General features: G+C 40.6%; 1 protein-coding gene across 5 annotated transcripts in view; it reads right to left on the reverse strand.

Moving 5' to 3' along the window:
* Window positions 1-22,903, reverse strand: part of pde9aa (phosphodiesterase 9aa) — a 59,910-nt gene that overhangs the window by 31,410 nt on the left and 5,597 nt on the right. For 2 of the 5 annotated variants that reach the window (XM_022210188.2, XM_022210187.2), the window contains exons 2-4: window positions 19,128-19,198; window positions 12,968-13,045; window positions 11,025-11,068 (exon numbers count right to left, since the gene is read on the reverse strand). In XM_022210188.2, the coding sequence (XP_022065880.1) occupies window positions 11,025-11,068; window positions 12,968-13,045; window positions 19,128-19,198 (193 nt within the window). Of the gene's footprint in view, window positions 1-9,943; window positions 10,107-11,024; window positions 11,069-12,967; window positions 13,046-18,795; window positions 18,951-19,127; window positions 19,199-22,903 lie in introns of those variants that run through there. The other 3 variants (XM_051958942.1, XM_022210189.2, XM_022210190.2) reach the window with 3 other exon arrangements.

Here is a 22,903-nt window from a genome sequence, read left to right on the forward strand (position 1 = left end):
TTGAGCACCTGTAACATCGAATTTGTAGTTGTGTACACTGAATTTGTATGTGTATCAGCAAATCTGATTTCCCACACTCTATTAGTTGTGTACTTGTAAAATAATTTCTTGTATGTGTCAATTTTTTTCTTTTCACGATGGAGAGAGTGTAGGCAGTTCTTGCTTTGGACGGCTGGTCTGCTCTAATCTCTATAATGCGCATTTCCCAGTGACTCAAATAACTTATCCATTCCTCTTAGTATATTGAAATCTACAATTCTACAATTCTACAATTTCATTTAGCAGACGCTTTTGTCCAAAGCGACGTACAACACAAGCAAGAATTCAGACATAAGGAAAAACCTGTAGTAAGTGCAAAAAGTGCAAAAAGTGCAAAAAGTGCGATTGGTCAAAGGTGTTGCCATCAAGTTGAAGAATCAAAGCCTACACTCTGGCCATCGTGAAATTCCACACCCGGAAGTCGGTAAAGCGACCTCAGATGGAATAAAAACCTCTGATTGGCTGGGCGGGCAAAGCATCTCTCTGACTGGCCGAAAAGTTTGTCAGTCTCAGAGCATAGAATTTATACACAGATCGGATCGTTTTGTAGTTTTGCACCAAATATCTCAGCGGGACCGGAAGTACGATTTCTGATTTGCACCTGTAGAAAACAGAGAATGTGTGACTCGTGGGGAGGATTCGAGTGATTGCAAGTAGCAATTTGTGTTTGTGTGTTAGAGGACACAGCCATTTTCGTGGTGAATTATTTCACATACTTATTGCACAAGTTCACATTCAGATTTGCACATATTCAAATTCTCACCTCAACTTAACTTCACTTCGTACAATACAGGTGCACAAGTATGTTTTGCACTTAGTGTGCTGCAACAATAGGTGCAAAATGTGAGTGTGTCAGTGTTGAAATATGTGACTTGTAGAGAAGGATTTGTGCACCTGTAAATGTGATTTCTGCACCTGGAATTACGGTTTTGTGAATGTGTATTTTGGTGTTGTATTTGTGGGAAGAAAAAAATTGACACATACAAGAAATTATTTTACAAGTACACAACTCATAGAGTGTGGGAAATCAGATTTGCTGATACACATACAAATTCAATGTACACAACTACAAATTCGATCTTACAGGTGCTCAAACATTTTGCACCTGAAATACCTTCATACAAAACCTCAACTACTACTGCTGTCTGACAATTTTGTAAAGAGCTAACAGAAAGAGTTTCATGTAATCAGGTTGTGGAAATTGAAGGACAGAAACAGATTCCTGAATCAATCTCTGGAACCATGGGACTAACACAAGATACAGGTCACATAAGAGTTCAAGCTATCATAGCCGCACTTCTGTGAGTAAGATTCTCAACTTATAATGAAATGCTGTCAGATGGTGTCAAATCTGAAAAATTGCCAACCAAAGGTAAGCATCACCCACAGGTAAGAAAAAATTTGCATTTTGTCGTCTTCAAGATTTAGCTCTAAAGTCAGATCCAGATAACAAATGGAAACATTGGATGTCTATTACAATTAGTGATCAGATTATTGAGTACTGTAGTAAACTGGAGTTTAGCTGATATGCAGATGACACACCATCATGGAATGAACTCGGGCCAAACTGATAAGGATTTTTTGAGGCCTATGTCGACTCCGATATTTGGCAGAAAAAAATTCTGATAACTGATTAATCAGCTGATTAATTAAAAAAATACATAACGAATACAATGACTTCTTTTTTGGTCCCTTAATGCTTACAACAACAAAGATATGAATTACAGGCAGAACATTTTACTGTTTTACAATACTTTGTCCTTTAGTATTTGTTTAACTTTACAACAGAGAGGAATATTTAAGTACAAAAACAAGCAAAAAAGCATTAATTCTCTGAGAAATTATATAGCCTTAAAAGAGTCAGTCTGTAAATGAGTTATGAAATCCATCTTGTCTTGTACTTCTTGTTGTCACAAGTTAGAGGTAGGTTATAGTACAGGTGAAGTTACTGGCAAAACAGCATTTATGCAGCCCTCTGATGCCCTTTAACATGAAATCACATTCTCTACTCCATTATTTTCTTGGTCATGAAGTCATGACACATGTGAACCAAAAAAAAAAAAAACAGAGACGCCTTTCTCAGATATCAAAACATGTTATCTTTGACAGAGTTGCATTTTACATAAAATGGTCACATAGTCCGACACTACTGTTACTCCATAGCAACACACACAATGAGTTGCTGTTACAGCCTGTGTCACGTTATAGTATTTTCTGCCAAAGTAAAACTAAGAGTGACATGACATCATGATGGTTGCTGAAGACGGACAATAATGTTAATCATTTTAACTTTTCGGTCCTGCACTGATTAAACCCCCCTCCCCTCTACATCCAAATTGCTGCTCCTTAAATGTGCCTCAGCACGCAGCTGACAGAGTGATGAACAGTTGTTCTGTACTCTCAAATATTTTGTACACTTATGTTATTTCTGCAGCTACTTACTGGCTTTTAAGCTGTTAGCTAACGCTATGCTACACATGTGGACAAAATTGTTGGTACCCCTCGGTTAATGAAAGAAAAACCCACAATGGTCACAGAAATAATCTGAATCTGACTAAAGTAATAATGAATAAAAATTCTATGAAAATTAACCAATGAAAATCAGACATTGCTTTTGAACCCTGGTTTAACAGAATTATTTAAAAAAAATAAACTCATGAAACAGGCCTGGACAAAAATGATGGTAACTTAATATTTTGTTGCACAACCTTTTGAGGCAATCACTGCAATTAAACGGTTTCTGTCACTGTCAATGAGACTTCTGCACCTCTCAGCAGGTATTTTGGCCCACTCCTCATGAGCAAACAGCTCCAGTTGTCTCAGGTTTGAAGGGTGCCTTCTCCAGATGGCATGTTTCAGTTCCTTCCACATGTTCAATAGGATTTAGATCAGGGCTCATAGAAAGCCACTTCAGAATAGTCCAGTGTTTTCCTCTTAGCCATTCTTGGGTGTTTTTAGCTGTGTGTTTTGGGTCAGTATCCTGTTGCAAGACCCATGAACTGCAACAGAGACCGAGCTTTCTGACACTGGACAGCACATTTCTCTCTAGAATACCTTGCTTGTCATGAGATTATATTGTACACTGCACAGACTCAAGACACCCTGTGCCAGATGCAGCAAAGCAGCCCTAGAACATAGCAGAGTATTTTGAAAGTCCATGTTTCACAGTAGAGACAGTCTTCTTTTCTTGATATGCTTCATTTTTGCGTCTGTGAACATAGAGCTAATGTGCCTTGCCAGAAAGTTCCGGTTTTGTCTCATCTGTCCATACACACACAGCAGCACACACAGTCCTCCTTGGTCGTCTCCCATGTAGTCCACTTTGGCTCAAACAATGATGGATGGTATGAATTGACACTGATGTACCTTTACCTTGGAGTTCACCTTTAATGTCTGTAGAAGTTGTTCTGGGCTCTTTTGTTACCATTCATGTTATTTGTCTCTTCAATTTGTCATCAATTTTCCTCCTGCGGCCACGTCCATGGAGGTCAGCTACAGTCCCATGGATCTTAAATTTCTGAATAATATGTACAACTGTAGTCACAGTCAAGGTGCTTGCAGATGGTGTTATAGCCTTTACCTTTAACATGCCTGTCTATAATTTTCTTTCTAATCTTCTGGGACAACTCTCTCCTTCGCTTCCTCTGGTCCATGTTTAGTGTGGTACACACTATGTCACCAAACAGCACAGTGACTACTTATAACCCTATAAATAGGCCAACTGACTGATTACAAGTTTGTAGACACCTGTGATGCTAATTAGAGAACACACCTTGATTGAACATGTCCCTTTGGGCACATTATTTTCAGTCTTCATTATCTACTACACCTGCTTTTAGACCTCAAGTTACAACATAGAGAGGAGGCACACCTGCTCCACCCTAACCCCCACCAACAGTCTCAACAGGCTAGGTATACAAAGCCCTGAGGAATATCAACTTCCATAGCACATGCCAACGAGCTGGTTGATGTTCATACCTCTCCCTCAGCCAGAGCACTGTTCCCTCATGCTTCAAAACCACAACTATCGTCTCCCTTCCCAAGAGGAGATAATCCAACTGAATTATTACTGACCGATAGCACTCACTCCAGTTATTATGAAGTGTTTTGAGAGAGTGGTGCTGGACCACATTCAGAGCAGCATGCAGGACACCATGGACTCCTGTAGTATGCCCACAGGCCCAACAAGCCCATCACAGACATCAAAACTGCTTCCCTCCATTATTCTCTCCACCATTTGGAAAATAAAGACTTCTACATCAGGATGCTCCTTGTTGACTAAAGCTACATTTTCACCATGGTCGCTCTCCACAAACTCACCACATTTGTGCTACACTGCACTCTGTGTGACTGGCTTCAAGACTTTCTGACTGGCAGGCCTCTGTCATGATTTGTAAAATGACTTCAGCTGTCACTATGGCAAACACTGGCACTCCACAGAGATGCATTCTAAGCCCCATCCTCTACACCCTGTTCACCGACAACTGTGTTGCCTCCCACAAGGACAACATCATCCTAAAGTTCGTTGATGGCATTGCAGTGATAGGATGCATCACTGGCAGGTCGAAGCAGCCTACAGGAGGGAGTCTGATGTCATGATGTAAAGACAACAACCTCACCTTCAACACGGACAAGACAAAAGAGAGGATAGTGGGCATGAAGAAGGAGAGGAGAACTTATTGTCCACTGTTCATCCAGGAGCTTGAAATGAGTGAGAAGCTTCAAATACTTTGTCGTCCACATCAGTGAGGACCTCACTTGGACATTCAACACCACACGGCTGGTCAAGAGAGCTCAACAGTGGCTGTACTTCCCGAGGATGCTAAAGAAGTTTGGCATGTCAAACAAGATCCTCAGCAACTTTTACAGCTACATTGTTGAGAACATCTTGACCAGCTGCATCAGTGTGTGGTATGGCAGCATGACTGCTAAGGACCGCAAACACCTGCAAAGAGTAGTGAAAACTGCTGAGAGGATCACAAAGACTCCCCTACCCTCTCTGCAAAGCATCTATCACCACAGAGTCCACAGAAGAGGTCCATAAGGACCCCACCCAAGGCCAGTATGTACTATTTACACACGTGGACAAAATTGTTGGTACCCCTCAGTTAAAGAAGGAAAAACCCACAATTCTCACTGAAATCACTTGAAACTCACAAAAGTAACAATAAATAAAAATTTACTGAAAATTAAATAATCAAAATCAGCCATCACTTTTGAATTGTTGATTAACATAATTATTTAAAAAAACAAACTAATGAAATAGGGCTGGACAAAAATGATGGTACCCATAACTTAATATTTTGTTGCACAACCTTTTGAGGCAATCACTGCAATTAAACGATTTCTGTATTAGTCAATGAGCGTTCTGCAGCTGTCAACAGGTATTTTGGCCCACTCCTCATGAGCAAACAGCTCCAGTTGTCTCAGGTTTGATGGGTGTCTTCTCCAAATGGCATGTTTCAGCTCCTTCCACATATGTTCAATGGGATTCAGATCTGGGCTCATAGAAGGCCACTTTAGAATAGTCCAACGCTTTTCTCTCAGCCATTCTTGGGTGTTTTTGGCTGTGTGTTTTGGATCGTTGTCCTGTTGGAAGACCCATGACCTGCGACTGAGACCAAGCTTTCTGACACTAGGCAGCACATTTCTCTCCAGAATGCCTTGGTAGTCTTCAGATTTCATCGTACCTTGCACACTTTCAAGACACCCTGTGCCAGATGCAGCAAAGCAGCCCCAAAACATTACTGAGCCTCCTCCATGTTTCACCGTAGGGACAGTGTTCTTTTCTTCGTATGCTTGGTTTTTGAGTCTATGAACATAGAGTTGATGTGCCTTACCAAAAAGCTCCAGTTTGGTCTCATCTGTCCAAAGGACATTCTCCCAGAAGCTTTGTGGCTTGTCAACATGCATTTTTGCAAATTCCAGTCTCGCTTTTTTATGAGTTTTTTTCAGCAGTGGTGTCCTCCTTGGTCGTCTCCCATGAAGTCCACTTTGGCTCAAACAACGACGAATGGTGCGATCTGACACTGATGTACCTTGGCCTTGGAGTTCACCTTTAATTTCTTTGGAGGTTGCTCTGGGCTCTTTGGATACAATTTGAACGATCTGTCTCTTCAATTTGTCATCAATTTTCCTCTTGCGGCCACGTCCAGGGAGGTTGGCTACTGTCCCGTGGGTCTTGAACTTCTGAATAATATGAGCCACTGTTGTCACAGGAACTTCAAGCTGTTTAGAGATGGTCTTATAGCCTTTACCTTTAAGATGTTTGTCTATAATTTTTTTTCGGATGTCCTGGGACAATTCTCTCCTTCGCTTTCTGTTGTCCATGTTCAGTGTGGTACACACCTTTTCACCAAACAGCAGGGTGACTACTTGTCTCTCTTTAAATAGGCAGACTGACTGATTATGAGTTTGGAAACACCTGTGATGTCAATTAAGTGACACACCTGAGTTAATCATGTCACTCTGGTCAAATAGTTTTCAATCTTTTATAGAGGTACCATCATTTTTGTCCAGGCCTGTTTCATTAGTTTGTTTTTTTAAATAATTATGTTAATCAACAATTCAAAAGTAATGGCTGTTTTTGATTATTTAATTTTCAATAAATTTTTATTTATTGTTACTTTTGTGAGTTTCAAGTGATTTCAGTGAGAATTGTGGGTTTTTCCTTCTTTAACTGAGGGGTACCAACAATTTTGTCCACGTGTGTACACCTCTACCTCCAGGTCGAGTACAGAAGTGTGAAATTCAGACCACAAAATTAAGCCCCCGTTTACACGACAAAGTTTCACCCAAAAACACAAAAGTATTTCCTTTGCCTTGTTGGGTTTACAATGGAGTGAAAAAAATCTACGTTTACGTTGAAACGGAGGAAAAACAGAAAACGCTGTAGTATGCATGCCAGGACAGTAGTCAGTGATGTAACTTTGTAGAGGCACATTCCACATGACCACTATCCACAGACCAGAAGATGTACAGGCACTCATGTAGAGGTGGGCTGATTATCTGGCGCATACACGTATACACCTCTCATTTAATGGTTTTCTTTATTTTTTGACTATTTACATTGTAGATTCTCACCGAAGGCATCAAAACTATGAATGAACACTTATGGAACAAGAACATCACTCAGAGAGTGCAATACTCCACCAAGTCGTTGTTTGATTTCTGACGGACAAGTCCCAATAAGTCCGCAACGGTGGATTTGTAGTAGAATTGCAATCATGTGATTGTCAACAGGCAGCTGACACAGCATTCACTTGTTGTCATAGTTACAGTGACTCTGTGCCGCTGTCTCGCAATGATACAGAAATCTTTAGCAAATCCATGGATCTAGACTATAAGTCGCATCACTACCAAAATCTAATCAGGTGGCCCTTGTGTCATTTCTGACCTTCTTTGAAAATTTCATCCTAATCTGTTATTTTGTTTTTGACTAATGTTGCACACAGACAAACAGACGAACAGATGAACAAACGTAAGCCGATCATCATTTAACTCCATCACGTTCCTTGGCAGAATAATTATGTAGTAAACAAAAAAGTGTGAAATAAGTCAAAATATGTTTTACATTTTAGATTCTTCAAAATAGCCACCCTTTGCGTTGATTGCTGCTTTGCACGCTCTTGGCATTCTCTCTCCATGAGCTTCATGAGGTAGTCACCTGAAATGGTTTTCCAACAGTCTTGAAGGAGTTCCCAGAGATGCTGAGTACTTGCTGGCCCTTTTGCCTTCACTCTGCAGTTCATCTCATCCCAAACCATCTTGACTGAGTTTAGGTCAGGTGACTGTGGAGTCCAGGTCAACTGACGCAGCACTCCATCGTTCTCCTTCTTGGTCAAATAGCCCTTACACAGCTTGGAGGTGTGTTTGAGGTCATTGTCCTGCTGAAAATATATGATGGTCCAACTAAATGCAAACTGGAAGGGATGGCATGTCGTTGCAGGACGCTGTGGTAGCCATGCTGGTTCAGTGTGCCTTCATTTTTTGAATAAATCCCCAACAGTGTCACCAGCAAAGCACCCCCACACCATCACATCTCCTTCTCCATGCATCCCAGTGTAAACCATACATGTAGAGACCATCCATTCACCTTTTCTGCATCGCACAAAGTCACGGTGGGTGGAATCAAAGATCTTAAATTTGGACTCATTAGACCACAACACAGATTTCTACTGGTCTAATGTCCATTCCTTGTGTTTCTTGGTCCAAACAAATCTCTTCTGCTTGTTGCTTTTCCTTAGTAGTGGTTCATTAGCAGCTATTTGACCATAAATGCCTGATTGGCCCAGTCTCCTCTGAACAATTGATGTAGAGATGTGTCTGCTACTAGAACTCTGTGTGACATTATCTGGGCTCTAATCTGAGGTGCTGTTAACTTGCGATTGTGAGACTGGTGACTTGGATCAACTTATCCTCAGCAGAAGAGGTGACTCTTGGTCTTCCTTTAATGGGGCGGTCCTCATGTGAGCCAGTTTCGTCATAGCGCTTGATGGTTTTTCACTCTGTAGGCCATATTCAAAAGTTTTTGGTGTAGGTTGTTTAAAACTCTGTTTCTGTGTAAACAGGAGGCCGCAGCGCAACAAAACCTTTGCGTTTCATCCTAAAACTTTTGTTGTGTAAACTGGCTGTAAAGAACTCTTTTCCACTGCTGTCAGGCTCTTAAACAGAAGCCTGTAATCATGGACTACCTCATGACAGTTTGTTGTCTATTACACATTACCTGCTGATTATTGGACATACTCACTGACTACACTTGCACACACAGCTTATGTTGCACTACTCCGTATTTGTACAGTCCATTGTCTATATTTATCTTTTTCCCTATCTTTTATTTGCTTATTTCATTTCATTTTCCTTTATTATTTTTTCCTATTTTATTTTTTAAAATCTATTTTGTACTTTTATATTTATATTGTCTGGTATTTGATGTGCTGAGCAAAGAAAAAAATTCACAATACAGGGAAACATGTTTCTTTACTGTGCATATGATAATAAACTTTGAACCCTGAACCTTCTTGCTGTATGACCAACTGCTTTGCAGTCTGTGTGTCTGATTGCAGAGTACTAGCTTTAAATGTATTCAGATCCATATACAATCTTTCTTTTGTTCATTTAAAGAGCATGCATGCCTTGAGGATTTGGAAAACACCATGCCAGAGCTGGAGATTCAAATCAAGACACAAAAATGAGAGTCAATTTCGAACAGTCTACTATGTGACTCCATTTACTTGAGTACATTTACCTAGTAACACAAACCTTAACCCCACAAATTGCTGTAGTGAATGCAATTTTGCCAAACTTTCAGTAATTAACCAAAAAATATTTCTTCATAACCTAATTTACCTTTTCAGTTGCAGCTCCTGTCATCATAGGGCTTTTGGACAGCTGTAATTTATTTTGAGTGCTCTTAATAGGTTGTTTCATACAAACAGCAGATGGTTTTATTCATACTTACAACTACCACCCGCAAATTTATTTCTGTTCAATGATAGTCAGGTCACAGTGGCAGCAAGCTAAGCAGGGTAGAGACTATAGGTGTGGGTTGGAACGTAGATTGACTGAGAAATTGAATGCCTTTCCTTCTGGCTTAGCTTCTTCATCACCACAGAGTGTGTTGCATAGCCTACATTTCTGAAGATGCGGCACCAATCTGTCTGTCCATCTCACGCTCCATTTTTCTAAAAGTAATATACAAAATAACTAGAAATATACACTCTTCCAATTGGGATAGCAACTCATTCCCAACTCAGGAGGGGCACTGTTTTAGAGCAAGGAAAGCTGGGTGCAAATCATTCCAGTACACACTGAAAATCATTGTCTGATTAACCCAACAGAATCACGTCATTTGCAAAAACCAAAGACCTGATCGTGAGGTTCAGAAAACAGAAACCCTGCTCACCTTGAGATCCTGTCCATGAACAGGATTGGAGACAAAGGGCAACTTTGAAAAGGCCGAACATGGTTATGTAGCCCTTCACACGACACATGTGCACTGAATGGCCAAACTCCAATAAACCCTCAGCAACTGTGCATGGGTAAAAAGCCGGTCCACTGTTTCAAAGCTGGAACAGAATTAATTTTGTTCTTCGTGAATCTAAGGTTCGACAATCAATCGGATCATCCTTTCCAGCACTCTAGAATAAACTTTCTGTGGAAAGATGAGCAGTGTGATGCACAAATATTGAGGTTCTTTGAGCCATTCCTGAGCAGTTTTTGCAAGACACACTGACCTGTTGTCAGCAGGTAGTGTTGGGGAGTGCTGTTGCCATAGGGAAGCTGTGCTTGATTTACACCAAATGTTGAGGCAGATAGTATGTCTTTACATCTGATAGGAACATCCACATGAATGTCAGCACCCAAAGTTTCCCAGAAGAACAATGCATTCATTTCACCTGTCCATGGTTTAATGCTGTGGCTTACTGGTGTATGTGTATGATATTTCCTAATAATGTTGACTGATTTATTACATATGTGTTGATGGAATTAATAACAGAATAGTCTGTTAAAGACTCCTGGTTGACTGGTTGAACTTTTTGGTTAGACGTTTTTTGTGGTAATACTCACATTTCTAAGGGATTCAGACAAACTAAAGTTGTAATGAGAGTTAATGAAATTAATTTTGTTAATCACCAAACCATACTGAACACTCACACTGTGGCAACTGGGGCCTCAAATGCCTTGCTGAATAGCAAAAGATTGAAGATTTCTTCTTAAAGAATTTAAAAACGAAGATAGTATTTTAAGAAAAATTTCAATCCAAAGGGCACTCAATCAAACCATCATCATCAATTTAAATGTTCCCCATAAAGAGCAGCAGATTTATGGTATTTTAGCACAGTAGCTGTCTCTCTGTTAAACATTGTAACATTTCCCCGTATTGTCGATATTTTCTATATACTCATATCAACTTCATTCTAATATTTTATGTCATCTAATGTACATATTCTATGTGATGAGTGTGTGTCATCACCAAAACTCACCAGCAAGTTGTCCACTAGTTACAGGTACCACTCGATATGGTGATCTTCAACACAAAGGACACACACATGCAGGTTAGCATGGACGGCAGTGATGTAAAACTGAAATACATTTCCATTCGTCGTTTATGCAGATACACTGTACTGTCTCTCTTACTTACTACTCAAGCAGGTTGACAGACAAACATGCTGACACACAAATACTAACACACCTACACACTGTTTACGAGGAAAATAACCAACAGTCAGATGACGTTTATGAAATAGAAGTTTTAGATACTATCCTGAGATAAGTTATCAAACACAAACAAGCTTACAGAAATGGTGACCATAGCTACCACTGTGTAGAGGTAGCTTAAAGCTGCTGTCCGGAGTTTCTGTTTGTTTTCAATTTATGTATCATTTTTTAACAAAGCTTAAATGTGTTAGTCTAGTTCGATACTATAATATAAAGTTAGTATAACGCGATATGAAAATTTATTCCTGAGCTCCGCCTTCCTCTCATAGACCCCCATGTTATTCCAAAAAGCGCCGGTTGCTGCCGACCAATCAAGTTCGAGCTTCAGCTTTGTCATGCTGTCAATCAACGGTTACGCGCACAGCAAGCAAGCCCATGCAGAGGCGGGCGAGCTACGCACTACGCAACCGCGCGCACATTTGTTTTGCTTGTGGAGGAGAGAGCATCAGGGCTCAGCAACTTCCAGAAAAGTTACCAATCCCACGGCTTGTCAGGCCAAGAGACTGCAGGACGTTTTTTGGCTCGGGGTGCTCGCCTCGCTCCCCGACCATGGTCTCCATAGCCAGCCTGACGGCTTCGTTTAGATGCCCGACCTCTGGAGAAAGATGTTGGGGCGTCTGGGACATACTCTTCGTCAGAGGAGTCATGCAATTCTGAACTCTAGATAGAAATAAATAAACAATGTAACACATATACACGCGTAAATGCACTAAGTTTGATAAACAACGTCATCGAGAGGGATACACGAGTGTAATCACATATTGAAACTTTACTCGTTCGTCCTAGCAGATTCATGTTATTTTGGTATTAGGACAAGTTAGACTCAATACAGCATTCTAACGTAATTCCTTTATTATTTACTAAATGTAGAAGAGGGGAAACAGCAAAACAGGCGAGATGCTGCAGCACTCCGGGCACTTCTCTCATGTACTGCCCGCGTGCACAAATAAAGGGGCGAAATCAGAGGGAGGGAGGGACCACCAGTGTTTTGGGAGACGCTGCGATTCAAACTCCGGACAGCAGCTTTAACTAAAAGTTTTGCCCATTGCAAATGTTTCAAATCCTTCTTAGAATGATCCCAGAACATGGATATTCTCTGAAAAATGCTGGAGAATGAAAGGTACAAACATTTCTATTTGTGGTTCTCCACCCTGTCTTGTTTTTGACACTCACATCAGTGGCAACTGTCATTGACTATTGAATATAGTCATTCAGAAAAAGCCACTGCACTAGCAAATCAGAAATCAGAAATTAGAACATTGCCAGGAATCCTCTCTGCAGAAAATACAGCTTGAGTTACATGAGCCAAATCTTTTTTTGTTTGTTTGTTTTGCTGATTGTGGATTCCAAAAAAAAGCATTTGCATAAGCAGCAATGAAAAAGTGGAAGAAACTGTCCTGTTTGCATCCTTCACAGAACACAATGCACAGAATCCAGACCTCCACCACCGGAAAACTAATGGAACAAAAACATCTTCAAAAATTCAGTTACAACTGTTTGGCTCCTTGTACAGATCACAGTTCATAGCAGCTCGTGTTGGCTGTTACCAGGTCAAGAGGAAGGAGCAGGAGACACACTGGGATTTACAGTCAATCAGTGAATGTGTCTTTCAATCAAAGTATCAGCTGGTTGATTAAAAAAATGCTCTGTCAAACAATCAATTATTCAAAAAAAAAAAAACATTGGTGGGATGCTGGTTTTCCAATACCTTTCAGTGTTATGTGGCATGGTGGGGTCAATGGATACCATGGCTCCAGACGAATCGAGCAGTGAGAGATTAGTGTTTCTGCATGAAAACAGAAGTTTAAGTTTTACTTAAAGTCACCTGTAAGGTAAAATTAATGTCAGGGAGCACAAAGTAATCTCTTGCATTACCCTTTAAAATAGAATAGCGCTACTTTTTAAATTGACAACTAAGTAAGGAAAAGATAGTTTTTAACCTTGCTCACATATTTCACTGCGTTTGCAGTCTTCCTCAAAGCGGCTCTGCACTAAGGATGTAGAATTACTGGCGGTCAGTCTGCGCCCGTTCTATCTGCCCCGGGAGTTTTCACATGTAATAGCTGTGGCTGTGTACATCCCCCCCTCGGCTGATGCGGCTGCAGCCTGTGAACTCATCCACAGTGAAGTGTCCAGCGGCAAACATCTCACCCTAAGTCTCTTATTATCATCTCAGGAGACTTTAATCATGCATCGCTCTCTGCCACTCTCCCCACGTTCACTCAGTACGTGACCTGCCAGACCAGAGATAATAATGTTATGGTTATTGTCCTTTGTGTGTGTTTTTGGGCTTGTGTGTCTCTGTCTCCCTCTGTCTGTTGTCTTCCCCTTCTGTCTCTCTCCCAGTTGCTCGTCCCCTGGCTCTGTCACCTCATTAACTGATCACTGTCAGCTGCAGTCAATTAGCTCCACTCATATCACCTGGTCCCCTTCCCTCCTATTTAAGCCCTGCCTTTCCCTCAGTTTTTTGCTGGCACATAGTTGGACTCACTTGCAGTTTCAAACCTCGCTCCCCCGTTTTCCTCTGCTTTGGATTACATCAGTTTGTTGAACTTCGTCACGTTTCACCTTTTCTGGGATTTACCCTTTTGAACTCCGTGGTGTGTTTGGACCTTAGTTTGCTTTTGCCTTCAGTTGTTTCCTTGAATGTAAGTACCTTTTGCAGTCTCGTCATTTGCCACAGTTTAGTTTTGTCCTTTGTCCACTCCAGCCCTGCTTTCAGTTTGTAGTAGTTTTGAGTTGGTTTAATAAATCCTTTTTTATCATTCCCAGTGTTCTGTCTGTAATGTCTGCGCCTGGGTTCTCCACACCCCACAATCCTAACAAGTTAAACCCTGGACCTACTGTATGCAAACATCAAAGATGCATACAGCTCCTCACCCCTCCCCCTGCTGGGCACCTCAGATGACAACCTGGTGAGACTGCAGCCATTTACATACCAATGGTGAAGAAACAACCCCCCACCATAAGGTATGTGAAGAAGTGGTCTGACGAGGCCACTGAGGTGCTGCAGGACTGTTTTGAGACCACAGATTGGGATGTGCTGTGTGGTCCACACGGGGAGGACATCGATGCACTGACAGACAATATGACAGACTACATTAACTTCTGTGCAGAGAACATCGTACCGACAGGAAAAGTACGGTTGTTTCTCTAGCAGCAAACCCTGGGTGACCCAGAACTGAAGGCCATACTGAAGGAGTCTCCTGTCTCAAAGACCAGGAACCCCAGGGAAGCCAAACCACTTCAGACCTGTGGCCTCACTTTCTCATCTGATGAAGGACCATGGAGAGGATCATCCTCAGGAACCTATGCCCCCAGGTGAGCCCTAATCTGGACCCACTGCAGTTCGCTTACCAACTGAACATTGGAGTGGATGATGCAGTCGTCTACCTGCTGCACAGATCGCTGACTCACCTGAAGAACACCGGAAGCACTGTGAGGGTCATATTCTTTGACTTCTCCAGTGCTTTCAACACAATCCAGCCTTCTCTGCTCAGGGTGAAGCTTGAGGGAGCAGGAGTAGACTGTCACCCTGGTTGCTTGGATCATCGACTACCTCACCAACAGACCACAGTACGTGAGGCTTTGAGACTGTGTGTCTGATGTAGTAGTCAGCAGCATGGGGGTCCACAGGGGACAGTGCTCTCCCTTTCTCTTCTATCCTGTACACATCGGACTTCCACTACAACTCTGGGAGCTGTCACCTCCACAGATTCTCTGATGATACAGCCATTGTTGGGTGTGTGTCTGCTGGGGACGAGCTGGAGTACAGGACGGTCATCTCTGACTTTGTCAACTGGTGTGAGCCGAAACCATCTGCAGCTCAACACCAGTAAGACGAAGGAGATGACTATTGACTTTCTGCAGGAGGAGGCACCTCAGACTGCACCGGTGAACATCCAGGGGTATGGACATTGAGATAGTGGGACTCATACAAATACCTGGGTGTTCACCTCAACAACAAACTGGACTGGTCACACAACACAGAGGTCCTGTACAAGAAGGGCCAAAGTTGTCTCCACCTGCTGAGGAGATTGAGCGTCCTTTGGAGTGTGCAGGACTCTGGCTCCGGACATTCTATGACTCTGTGGTAGCGTCTGCTATTTTCTATGCAGTGGTCTGCTGGGGAGCAGGGAGCACTGAAAGAATTTGAACAGACTGGTCAGGAGGGCCAGTTCTGTGCTGGACTGTGTCCTGGACTCCATAGAGGAGGTGGGTGAGAGTGAGGATATTGGCAAAGCTCACATCCATCATGGACAATCCCTCTCACCCACTGCATGACACTGTGGAGTCTCAAAGTAGCTTTTTCAGCAGCAGACTGAGACACCCATCCTGCAAGGATGGGTGTCGTCCTCGCAAGTCATTCTTCCATCTGCTATAAGACTTTATAACATCAGCATCACTGGCTGATGTTAACATAAACTGGACTCTGTCACATCATCCTTTATCACATAATCTGCACAGTTCTTGCACTATTTGAGTCTTCTTGTACTTCACATCATTCCATAAGCCACTTTTCCCATCCTACACTCTCAAACATATTGTGAATATTATTATGATTATCATTATATTGTTGTTTATTGTGTTTATTGTTGCTTGTGTTATTGTTTATTGTTGCTCCTACTGTATGATGTATGCTGCTGTAACATGGGAAATTTCCCCGGACACGGGGAGTAATAAAGGATTATCTTATCTTATCTTATGTGATTAAATACAGATTCTGACAGATTTGTCAGGCCCATCCACTGATAAAACAACACGTCATCACACATCAGATGACGCTCTGAGGAAGACTGCAGATGTGGTTGAAACATGTCAGCAAGATAAAAACCATCTTTTCCTTCCTTAGTCGTCGGTTAAAAAAGTAACGCTATTCTAAAGTAATAAATGACAAAATGAATAATAATACAGAACATAATACCATAGAAGAACAATAAAGCAATACACTTGTGTTGTACAAAATAATTGGAACTAAAAACGCAGCCAGATAAATGAATTATTAAATTATTGCAGCTTTGAAATATTTGTCAGAAAAGTAACATAATTCTCACATAACATTTTACAGTCCTCTTTAAGCCACAGCTAATTATTCTACAGTCATTAAAAATTGTGGATGTAGTCCATTTATGCAACTCACAAAATACTAATTATTTAACAAATAAACACTTTAGCAACAATAAAATCTTTAGTGATGAAGTGTGGAGGATGAATTAAATATGTTCCCCACTGCATCAAAGCAAGCTTGAGTCCCTCCAATACTCAAAAAACCTACACTCCATCCAACCCAGGTCGAAAACTATAGACCATTTCTATTTCATTTCATCCCTACCCTGGTTCATGTCCTCTCAGGGAGATACTTCAGAGTATTTTGGAGGGGAGAAGTGTCTGAACTGCACAGCCTTTTCACAGGGGTTTCTCAAAGGTCAGTGCCTGGTCCCCTCCTCTTTTCAATATATTCAACCTCACTTGGTGCAATAATCCACTCCCATAGTTTCTCTTACCTTGACTATGCTGACGATACCCTGCTCTTCCTGTAATTCCCACCAGACGACCACGTCTGGGGGGAATCTCATCTGCCTGGATCTCATCATGCCTTGCAGATATCTCAGCATGGATGAAAAAACAGCACCTTCAACTCAACCTCTCCAAGACTGAGCTTGTTGTCATTCCAGTCAGTCACTCCATTCAACAAGAATCAATATCTAGCTTGAATCAACCCAACTGAAACCACAAAGTCTGCCAGAAATTGGGTGTCATGATCGATGATTGACTAACCTTCAAGGTTCATGTGGCCTCATTGTGTCAATTTGCCCTGTACAACATCAGGAAGATCAGACACTTCCTGTCTGAACATACATCCAAAAACAGCTCATGTCACTCCACTGTTCAGATTACTTCACTGGCTTCCAGTTGCTGCCCACATAAAATTCAAAACGCTGATGCTTGCATTCAAAACTACAATGAAAATGGCTTCCTCCTGCTTGAACTCTCTCATTCAGGTCTACACTTCCTCCCACTCTTAACGCTAACAAAAGGCGCTTGATCCGACCACCACAACAGTCCCAGCTAATAGCGAGACTCTTCTCTTTTGTGGTTCCCCAGTGGTGAAATGAGTTATCAAACTCTGTTTCATCTGCAGAGTCTCTCTTAGCCTTAAAGAAAAGACTAAAAACCCAGGTCTTCGATGAACATCTTTGCACTTTACAGACTGAAAAAAAATCCTGTTATGTCTGCACTGCCTGCAGATACCATAGTCCTATTATCACACTTGAATTTGTTTTATGGCACTTATTCAGGTTGGATATCAGGTTTCTCCTGACTAGATCCCTGCTTGTGTTTTCGCTACTCTCAGATGTACATCACTTTGGATAAAAGCATCTGCTAAATGAAATTGTAGAATTGTAGCAATAATCTCAGAATTAAGTAAGAAAGTAAAACTATTTCAAAAGTTGTTTTAAAGGTATGTGAAAATGGAGTAGAGAGCAGTGGAGATGGCATCCTCTGTGGATTAGTTGGTTCTGAATACAAACTGCCGAGGTTCCAGGTAGGCTGGCGTGTTGTCTTTGAATTACTGGAGAAGCAGTGTCTCCAAGCATTTCATCAGAATGGGGGTGAATGCCTTGCAGCATATGGAAACAGTCTCTTCTAACAATGATATGGTAAGAATCTCAATATTAATACTAGATAACTGACTGGCACATTTCGTTAATACACAGCTAGTGACAATGTCAGATCCAGCAGTTTTGTTCTCAAATTTCCCTTAGCAGGATTCTTCATACATCACTAGTTACTAATAGTGGCAGGTTCTCTGGATGAGGTGTAGACTTCACAGCTGACTCTTCACTGAGATCAAAACAAGCATGAAGTGTATTAAACTCTCCTGTAATGTGGCCTCACACATAATAGGTGTGCTCATGTTTTCACAATGTGTGATGCTCTGAATCATCTCCCACATAAACTTGATGGAACATTTTTGTTTCTGAAAAAGCCCTGAGCGAACAATTTATTGTCAGGTATTTGTTCTGATGTAAAAATACAAACTTAAAGTTTATATGTTATAAGTACAGGCTCCACAATAGAATCTCCAAGCAACAAAAGTCAGTGTCTGTGTAGATTCTCAGTTATCTAGGTCATGGTAATCCCAGGAGCTTCGATAGAAATCATGTGGACATCTCATTTATGTTTTTGACCTCTCATCCAAGAGGTTCATTCAGTTATAACTGACTAATGGAGAACTTCAAATTTTTATATTCACTCTAGTTCACATGGATAATGGCCCATACATGACCCACGACTCACGTAAGGTTACCGCACCAGGTAAATGGTTGTGAAATCAGGTGGTCCAACAGCAATGACAATAATGATGGTCTTGGACATGGCTTGTGTTTAAACTACAATAGAGCCACGCTGATCTGCTGCATTGCTACTGCATTTCATGTCATATCCAACAGAGAAAATACATGAGGAAACAGCAGCTGGTTACAGATTGCGCTGCATCACCGTATCCAGAAAAATGTGTGAACATTACATTACACAGGATTTCTGAAGAAATTAGGACATTCTTCTGTGTTTGGGCACTGTCGATGAAAAGCATGTACAAAGCTCCTCCAAAGCAGCATCTACTTCAATTACAAGACCCTCCCCAACCCTCGCAGACTTGGGTGGATGAAATTTCTGTCAGGAATACCCTTGTGGACACAGATGTGAAAAGCATAAATTAGTCTTCAGGTTAATGTTAGGGTAATGGTAAAGGCATTCAGTTGTGATGGTTAATGCTACTTTAAGGGGCTAGGGAATGCATTATGTCCATGCCATTTTCCACATGGTTAGAGAGACAAACGTGTGTCTGCATGTGTGTGTTTTACCTTGGCACACCCAGGGCTGTACAGAACAGTTCCTTAATGTCACAGGGGCTACAGAATCTACTGAATACCACCTGAAGAAAGAGAACACAAACAATCACCTATGACAAGAATATCATTTATGATCATTGACTCTAATATATTAAACAGTGGCAGAAAAACTGTTAGCGGTTTGGTTTGCAAGCTACTGTTCAAGCTGTTGCCATCTTGTTTCTTTTTTTTTTATCTCGCTGAGAACTCGGGGATACTACACCCCGCCATGTAATAGGGACCTAACAATCACAAGTCTATCACCTAAAAAATACACTGCTTTTGAAACGTGATTGAGTCCATCATTTATTGAGAAAATGTTCACCAAAATAACAGATCAAGTGAGACATCAGGCTGTTTTCTCATAGACTTCGATGAAATCAAGCTCTTTTGCAATCAGAGGCAAATGAAGTCACTTCCATGTTGACTGTATTTTTTAGACCCTGTTACATGAAGTTCATGTTAATAATCAATGACCCGACAACTGGCATGCAGCTGACAAAATAAAACATTATGTACACTACCGGTCTAAAGTTTTAGAACACTCCAATTTTTCTAGTTTTTTTATTGGAAATATGCACGTTAATGTCTCATTGTACTCTGAAATTACAGCATAGAACAAATAAACAAATGGAGAGAAAAAAATCAATTTAGAAACCAAAATGTATTCGAAACTTTTGATTCATTCAAAGTACCAACGTTGGTTGACATAACATCTGAACACACTTGTGGCATTCTTTCCACAATGGAAATAAAATATTCCTCAGAAAGTTCTTCTTAACGCTGTTGCAGAAGTTCCTATAAATGTGTGGCACTTGTAGGTTGCTTTGTTTTCACTCTTCTGTCCAGTTCATGGAAGTCCATCAGTTATGATGGCCTGTCTCTCTTCTATTGTTAATTGCCTTTTCCTTGCCATTTTTATAACAACACACTACTTCCTGCAGTACAACACTGTTCAAATAATGCTCTCAAGGGTATGGTGCCATGGTGTGTTCCAACACTACTCTTATGCAGACAAAGGAGGTTGTAAGTAATCAAGAAAAGCTGGGACACCTGTAGGATTTGGTAGCACCAACTTTCAAGGCTTGATCAACCTCCATTGTTGCAGAGCAGCTTTCAGATTTTAACCCATTTCTTGTTCCCTGAAAAAGGTAATTTTGTATAATTTTGAAATGCACATTATTTTTCAGTTTTGGGTAACCTTACGTTTATTTGTTACCTCTGACAGTTCACCACTTTGTAGAATTTCAAGCTATTCGTTGGACTTGAACAGCTTGAATTTTGAAAAAAAAAAACATTCTAAAAAGTTTGACCAGTTGTGTGTGTGTGTGTGTGTGTGTGTGTGTGTGTGTGTGTGTGTGTGTGTGTGTGTGTGTGTGTGTGTGTGTGTGTGTGTGTGTGTGTGTCTTTTTATTACTTTGGGCTGAAGGTTAACATTGAAATTACCTGCTAACATTAGCATGTACGATACATGTTTGCATACTGCTAGCTAATGTTAGCATTCAGCTCAAAGCCTAGCTGATAGACTACAGCTAAATAAGTCTATCCTGCCTCACCTAAGAGCCTAACAGAGTTTATATTAAATGTGCTTGTTGATGATTTTCAAGCAGGTCCCAAACAGAAGGACTTTTCTTCTGTTGGTTTTTGAACGTGTGTCTCTGTTTTGTGCACAGAACTATATTTACTTTTCCTGAGTTCATGATTTCCATTTAGTTCTGTATCACAAAGATTTTCACTAACCCAGTAAAGGCCAGTTTGTCATTTTTACATGAAGTCCCAATGATAGGCTGCTGTATTATCAGCCATAAGAATATAAATATATTATTACCATTTTGTGTCTTCACTGACTGATTTAGTGTTGTAGTTGAGATACGGGATTGTTATCCAAAAGTACTATACATGCGACCAGCTCAGATTTTTTTTGGGCATGGCATGTACAAGGAACTGAATCTCAGTTAACTATAATGTTGTGATAATGAGGGACTGTGTTAGTCAGTGCAACAGCGTGGCTCACTATGGCAAAGAAGATTAAGTAGCATTAAGCAATGAAAAGAGAAAGAAAGGTATGAAAGGTTTTAAAGTACTGTTCTCAGTCTGACAAAATGAGATAGAAATGAAAATTGATCTTGCCTCAGCACCACCCTAAAGCCAAATTTCATATATTTTGAATTAATAACAGTAATAAAAAAGAGGAGCAAAGTTTGTTTTTCAACTTTGATACATTCATTAAATTTTATGATGTGTAAATATGTGCATAAGTTGCAAACAATGTAGAGTATTTTCCATGTCTTTCCATTACATGAGACAGATCTAATGGAAGAATAATAAATGAAATAAAACTTTATTTGGAGTAAGCCTACGTTTCAAATCATTTTTTTCCTCTGCTTATACTTTCGTACTTCTAATTAAACTACGGTAGGATATTTTGGCTTTTCTTCCTCCTCTGACTACAGTAATGTGAAAGTAGAGCAATCAGCCAATAAGGAGAATCTCTTGAGTCTAAATGTGCATGCTTACCATGCTTGAGGCGCTTCCTCGAATTAAAGAATGTGCATGTTGCAGAGTAGTAGCAGTAAATATTTCATGTTTTTCGACCCTCCTCCTGCTGTCATTTTATGAGGAAGGTCAAGCACTGTCACTGAGCATGATAAATGATTTGTGTCACACTGCAGCATGCACAGAGGGATGACCCACATAGATAAAACACGCATTTGCATGGGACAACACGGAAGACCACATACAGCAAAGTCACAGCAAAACATGATGTATGGAGGCAGGACAGTGAGGGGCAGGCGTAACAAATATTACCAGGAGAGCAAAACAAGGGATATTTTTAGAGGAAAACAGAAGTCAAAGAGCACTTGAGCTGTCTGCCAATGGCAGAATGCCACAGGTGGAAGAGACAGGGACTGCTAGAAGTCAGTGGACAGGGAGTAGCACTTCACATCAATTTATCTAAAGTTTGGCATTTTTGCTTGAAATTTTTTTTTTAAAAAAGGTTAAATGACCAACTAAAACATTTGTCAGTTAATCTTCTGTATTTATAAGATAGCAAAATTAATTATCTCACACTCTAGAACTCTTATCTTTGTTTTTTTTTCATACACAGTCCTCATGGTAAATGTATGCAGCTTACATGTATTTTCTTTGTCTGCCAGTGATTTATTCAGTGTTTTAACTGTGCTTCTGGTTTCATTAGTTCAGTTTGTCTGTGTAGACAGTAACTCTCTGTGCTGTCCTACATAAAAGCCCATACATTTATCATCACTCATTAACTGTTAAACTTTACTGAAAAAGAACCTAAAGATGAGGTAAAATACTCTGCGTCTGTTCTTTGAAATTACCAAAAAGGAATGACCTCAAATGGAGCCACAAAGCAGAAACAAAGCCCACAGTCCAACAATTATAGTATTGTTTTACGACTGTACAGAAGTTCTTTGACTCCAATGTTTCACAACTTTATCAAATCTGATGAGTTGAATGATTTTTTTTTTTTACTCTACACAGTATTAACAGTGCTAGACAAAATCATGTTCTACTTTAAAGCTGATGAGAATGATTTCAATGATAAACTGTACTCTAGCATATTCAGCCACATAATGCTGCTGCTGTTGCTGTGTACACACCTTGGATGATGGTCCCACACCATAAATTAGCTTCATCCACTATTATGCCAATTAATAAGATGCCACATTGAAACCTAACCACGCAAACAGGACACACAAACCAGAGTATAATTAATCTGAATA

The sequence above is a fragment of the Acanthochromis polyacanthus genome, chromosome 14 (assembly GCF_021347895.1).
Source record: "Acanthochromis polyacanthus isolate Apoly-LR-REF ecotype Palm Island chromosome 14, KAUST_Apoly_ChrSc, whole genome shotgun sequence".
Classification (NCBI taxonomy): Eukaryota; Metazoa; Chordata; class Actinopteri; family Pomacentridae; genus Acanthochromis; species Acanthochromis polyacanthus.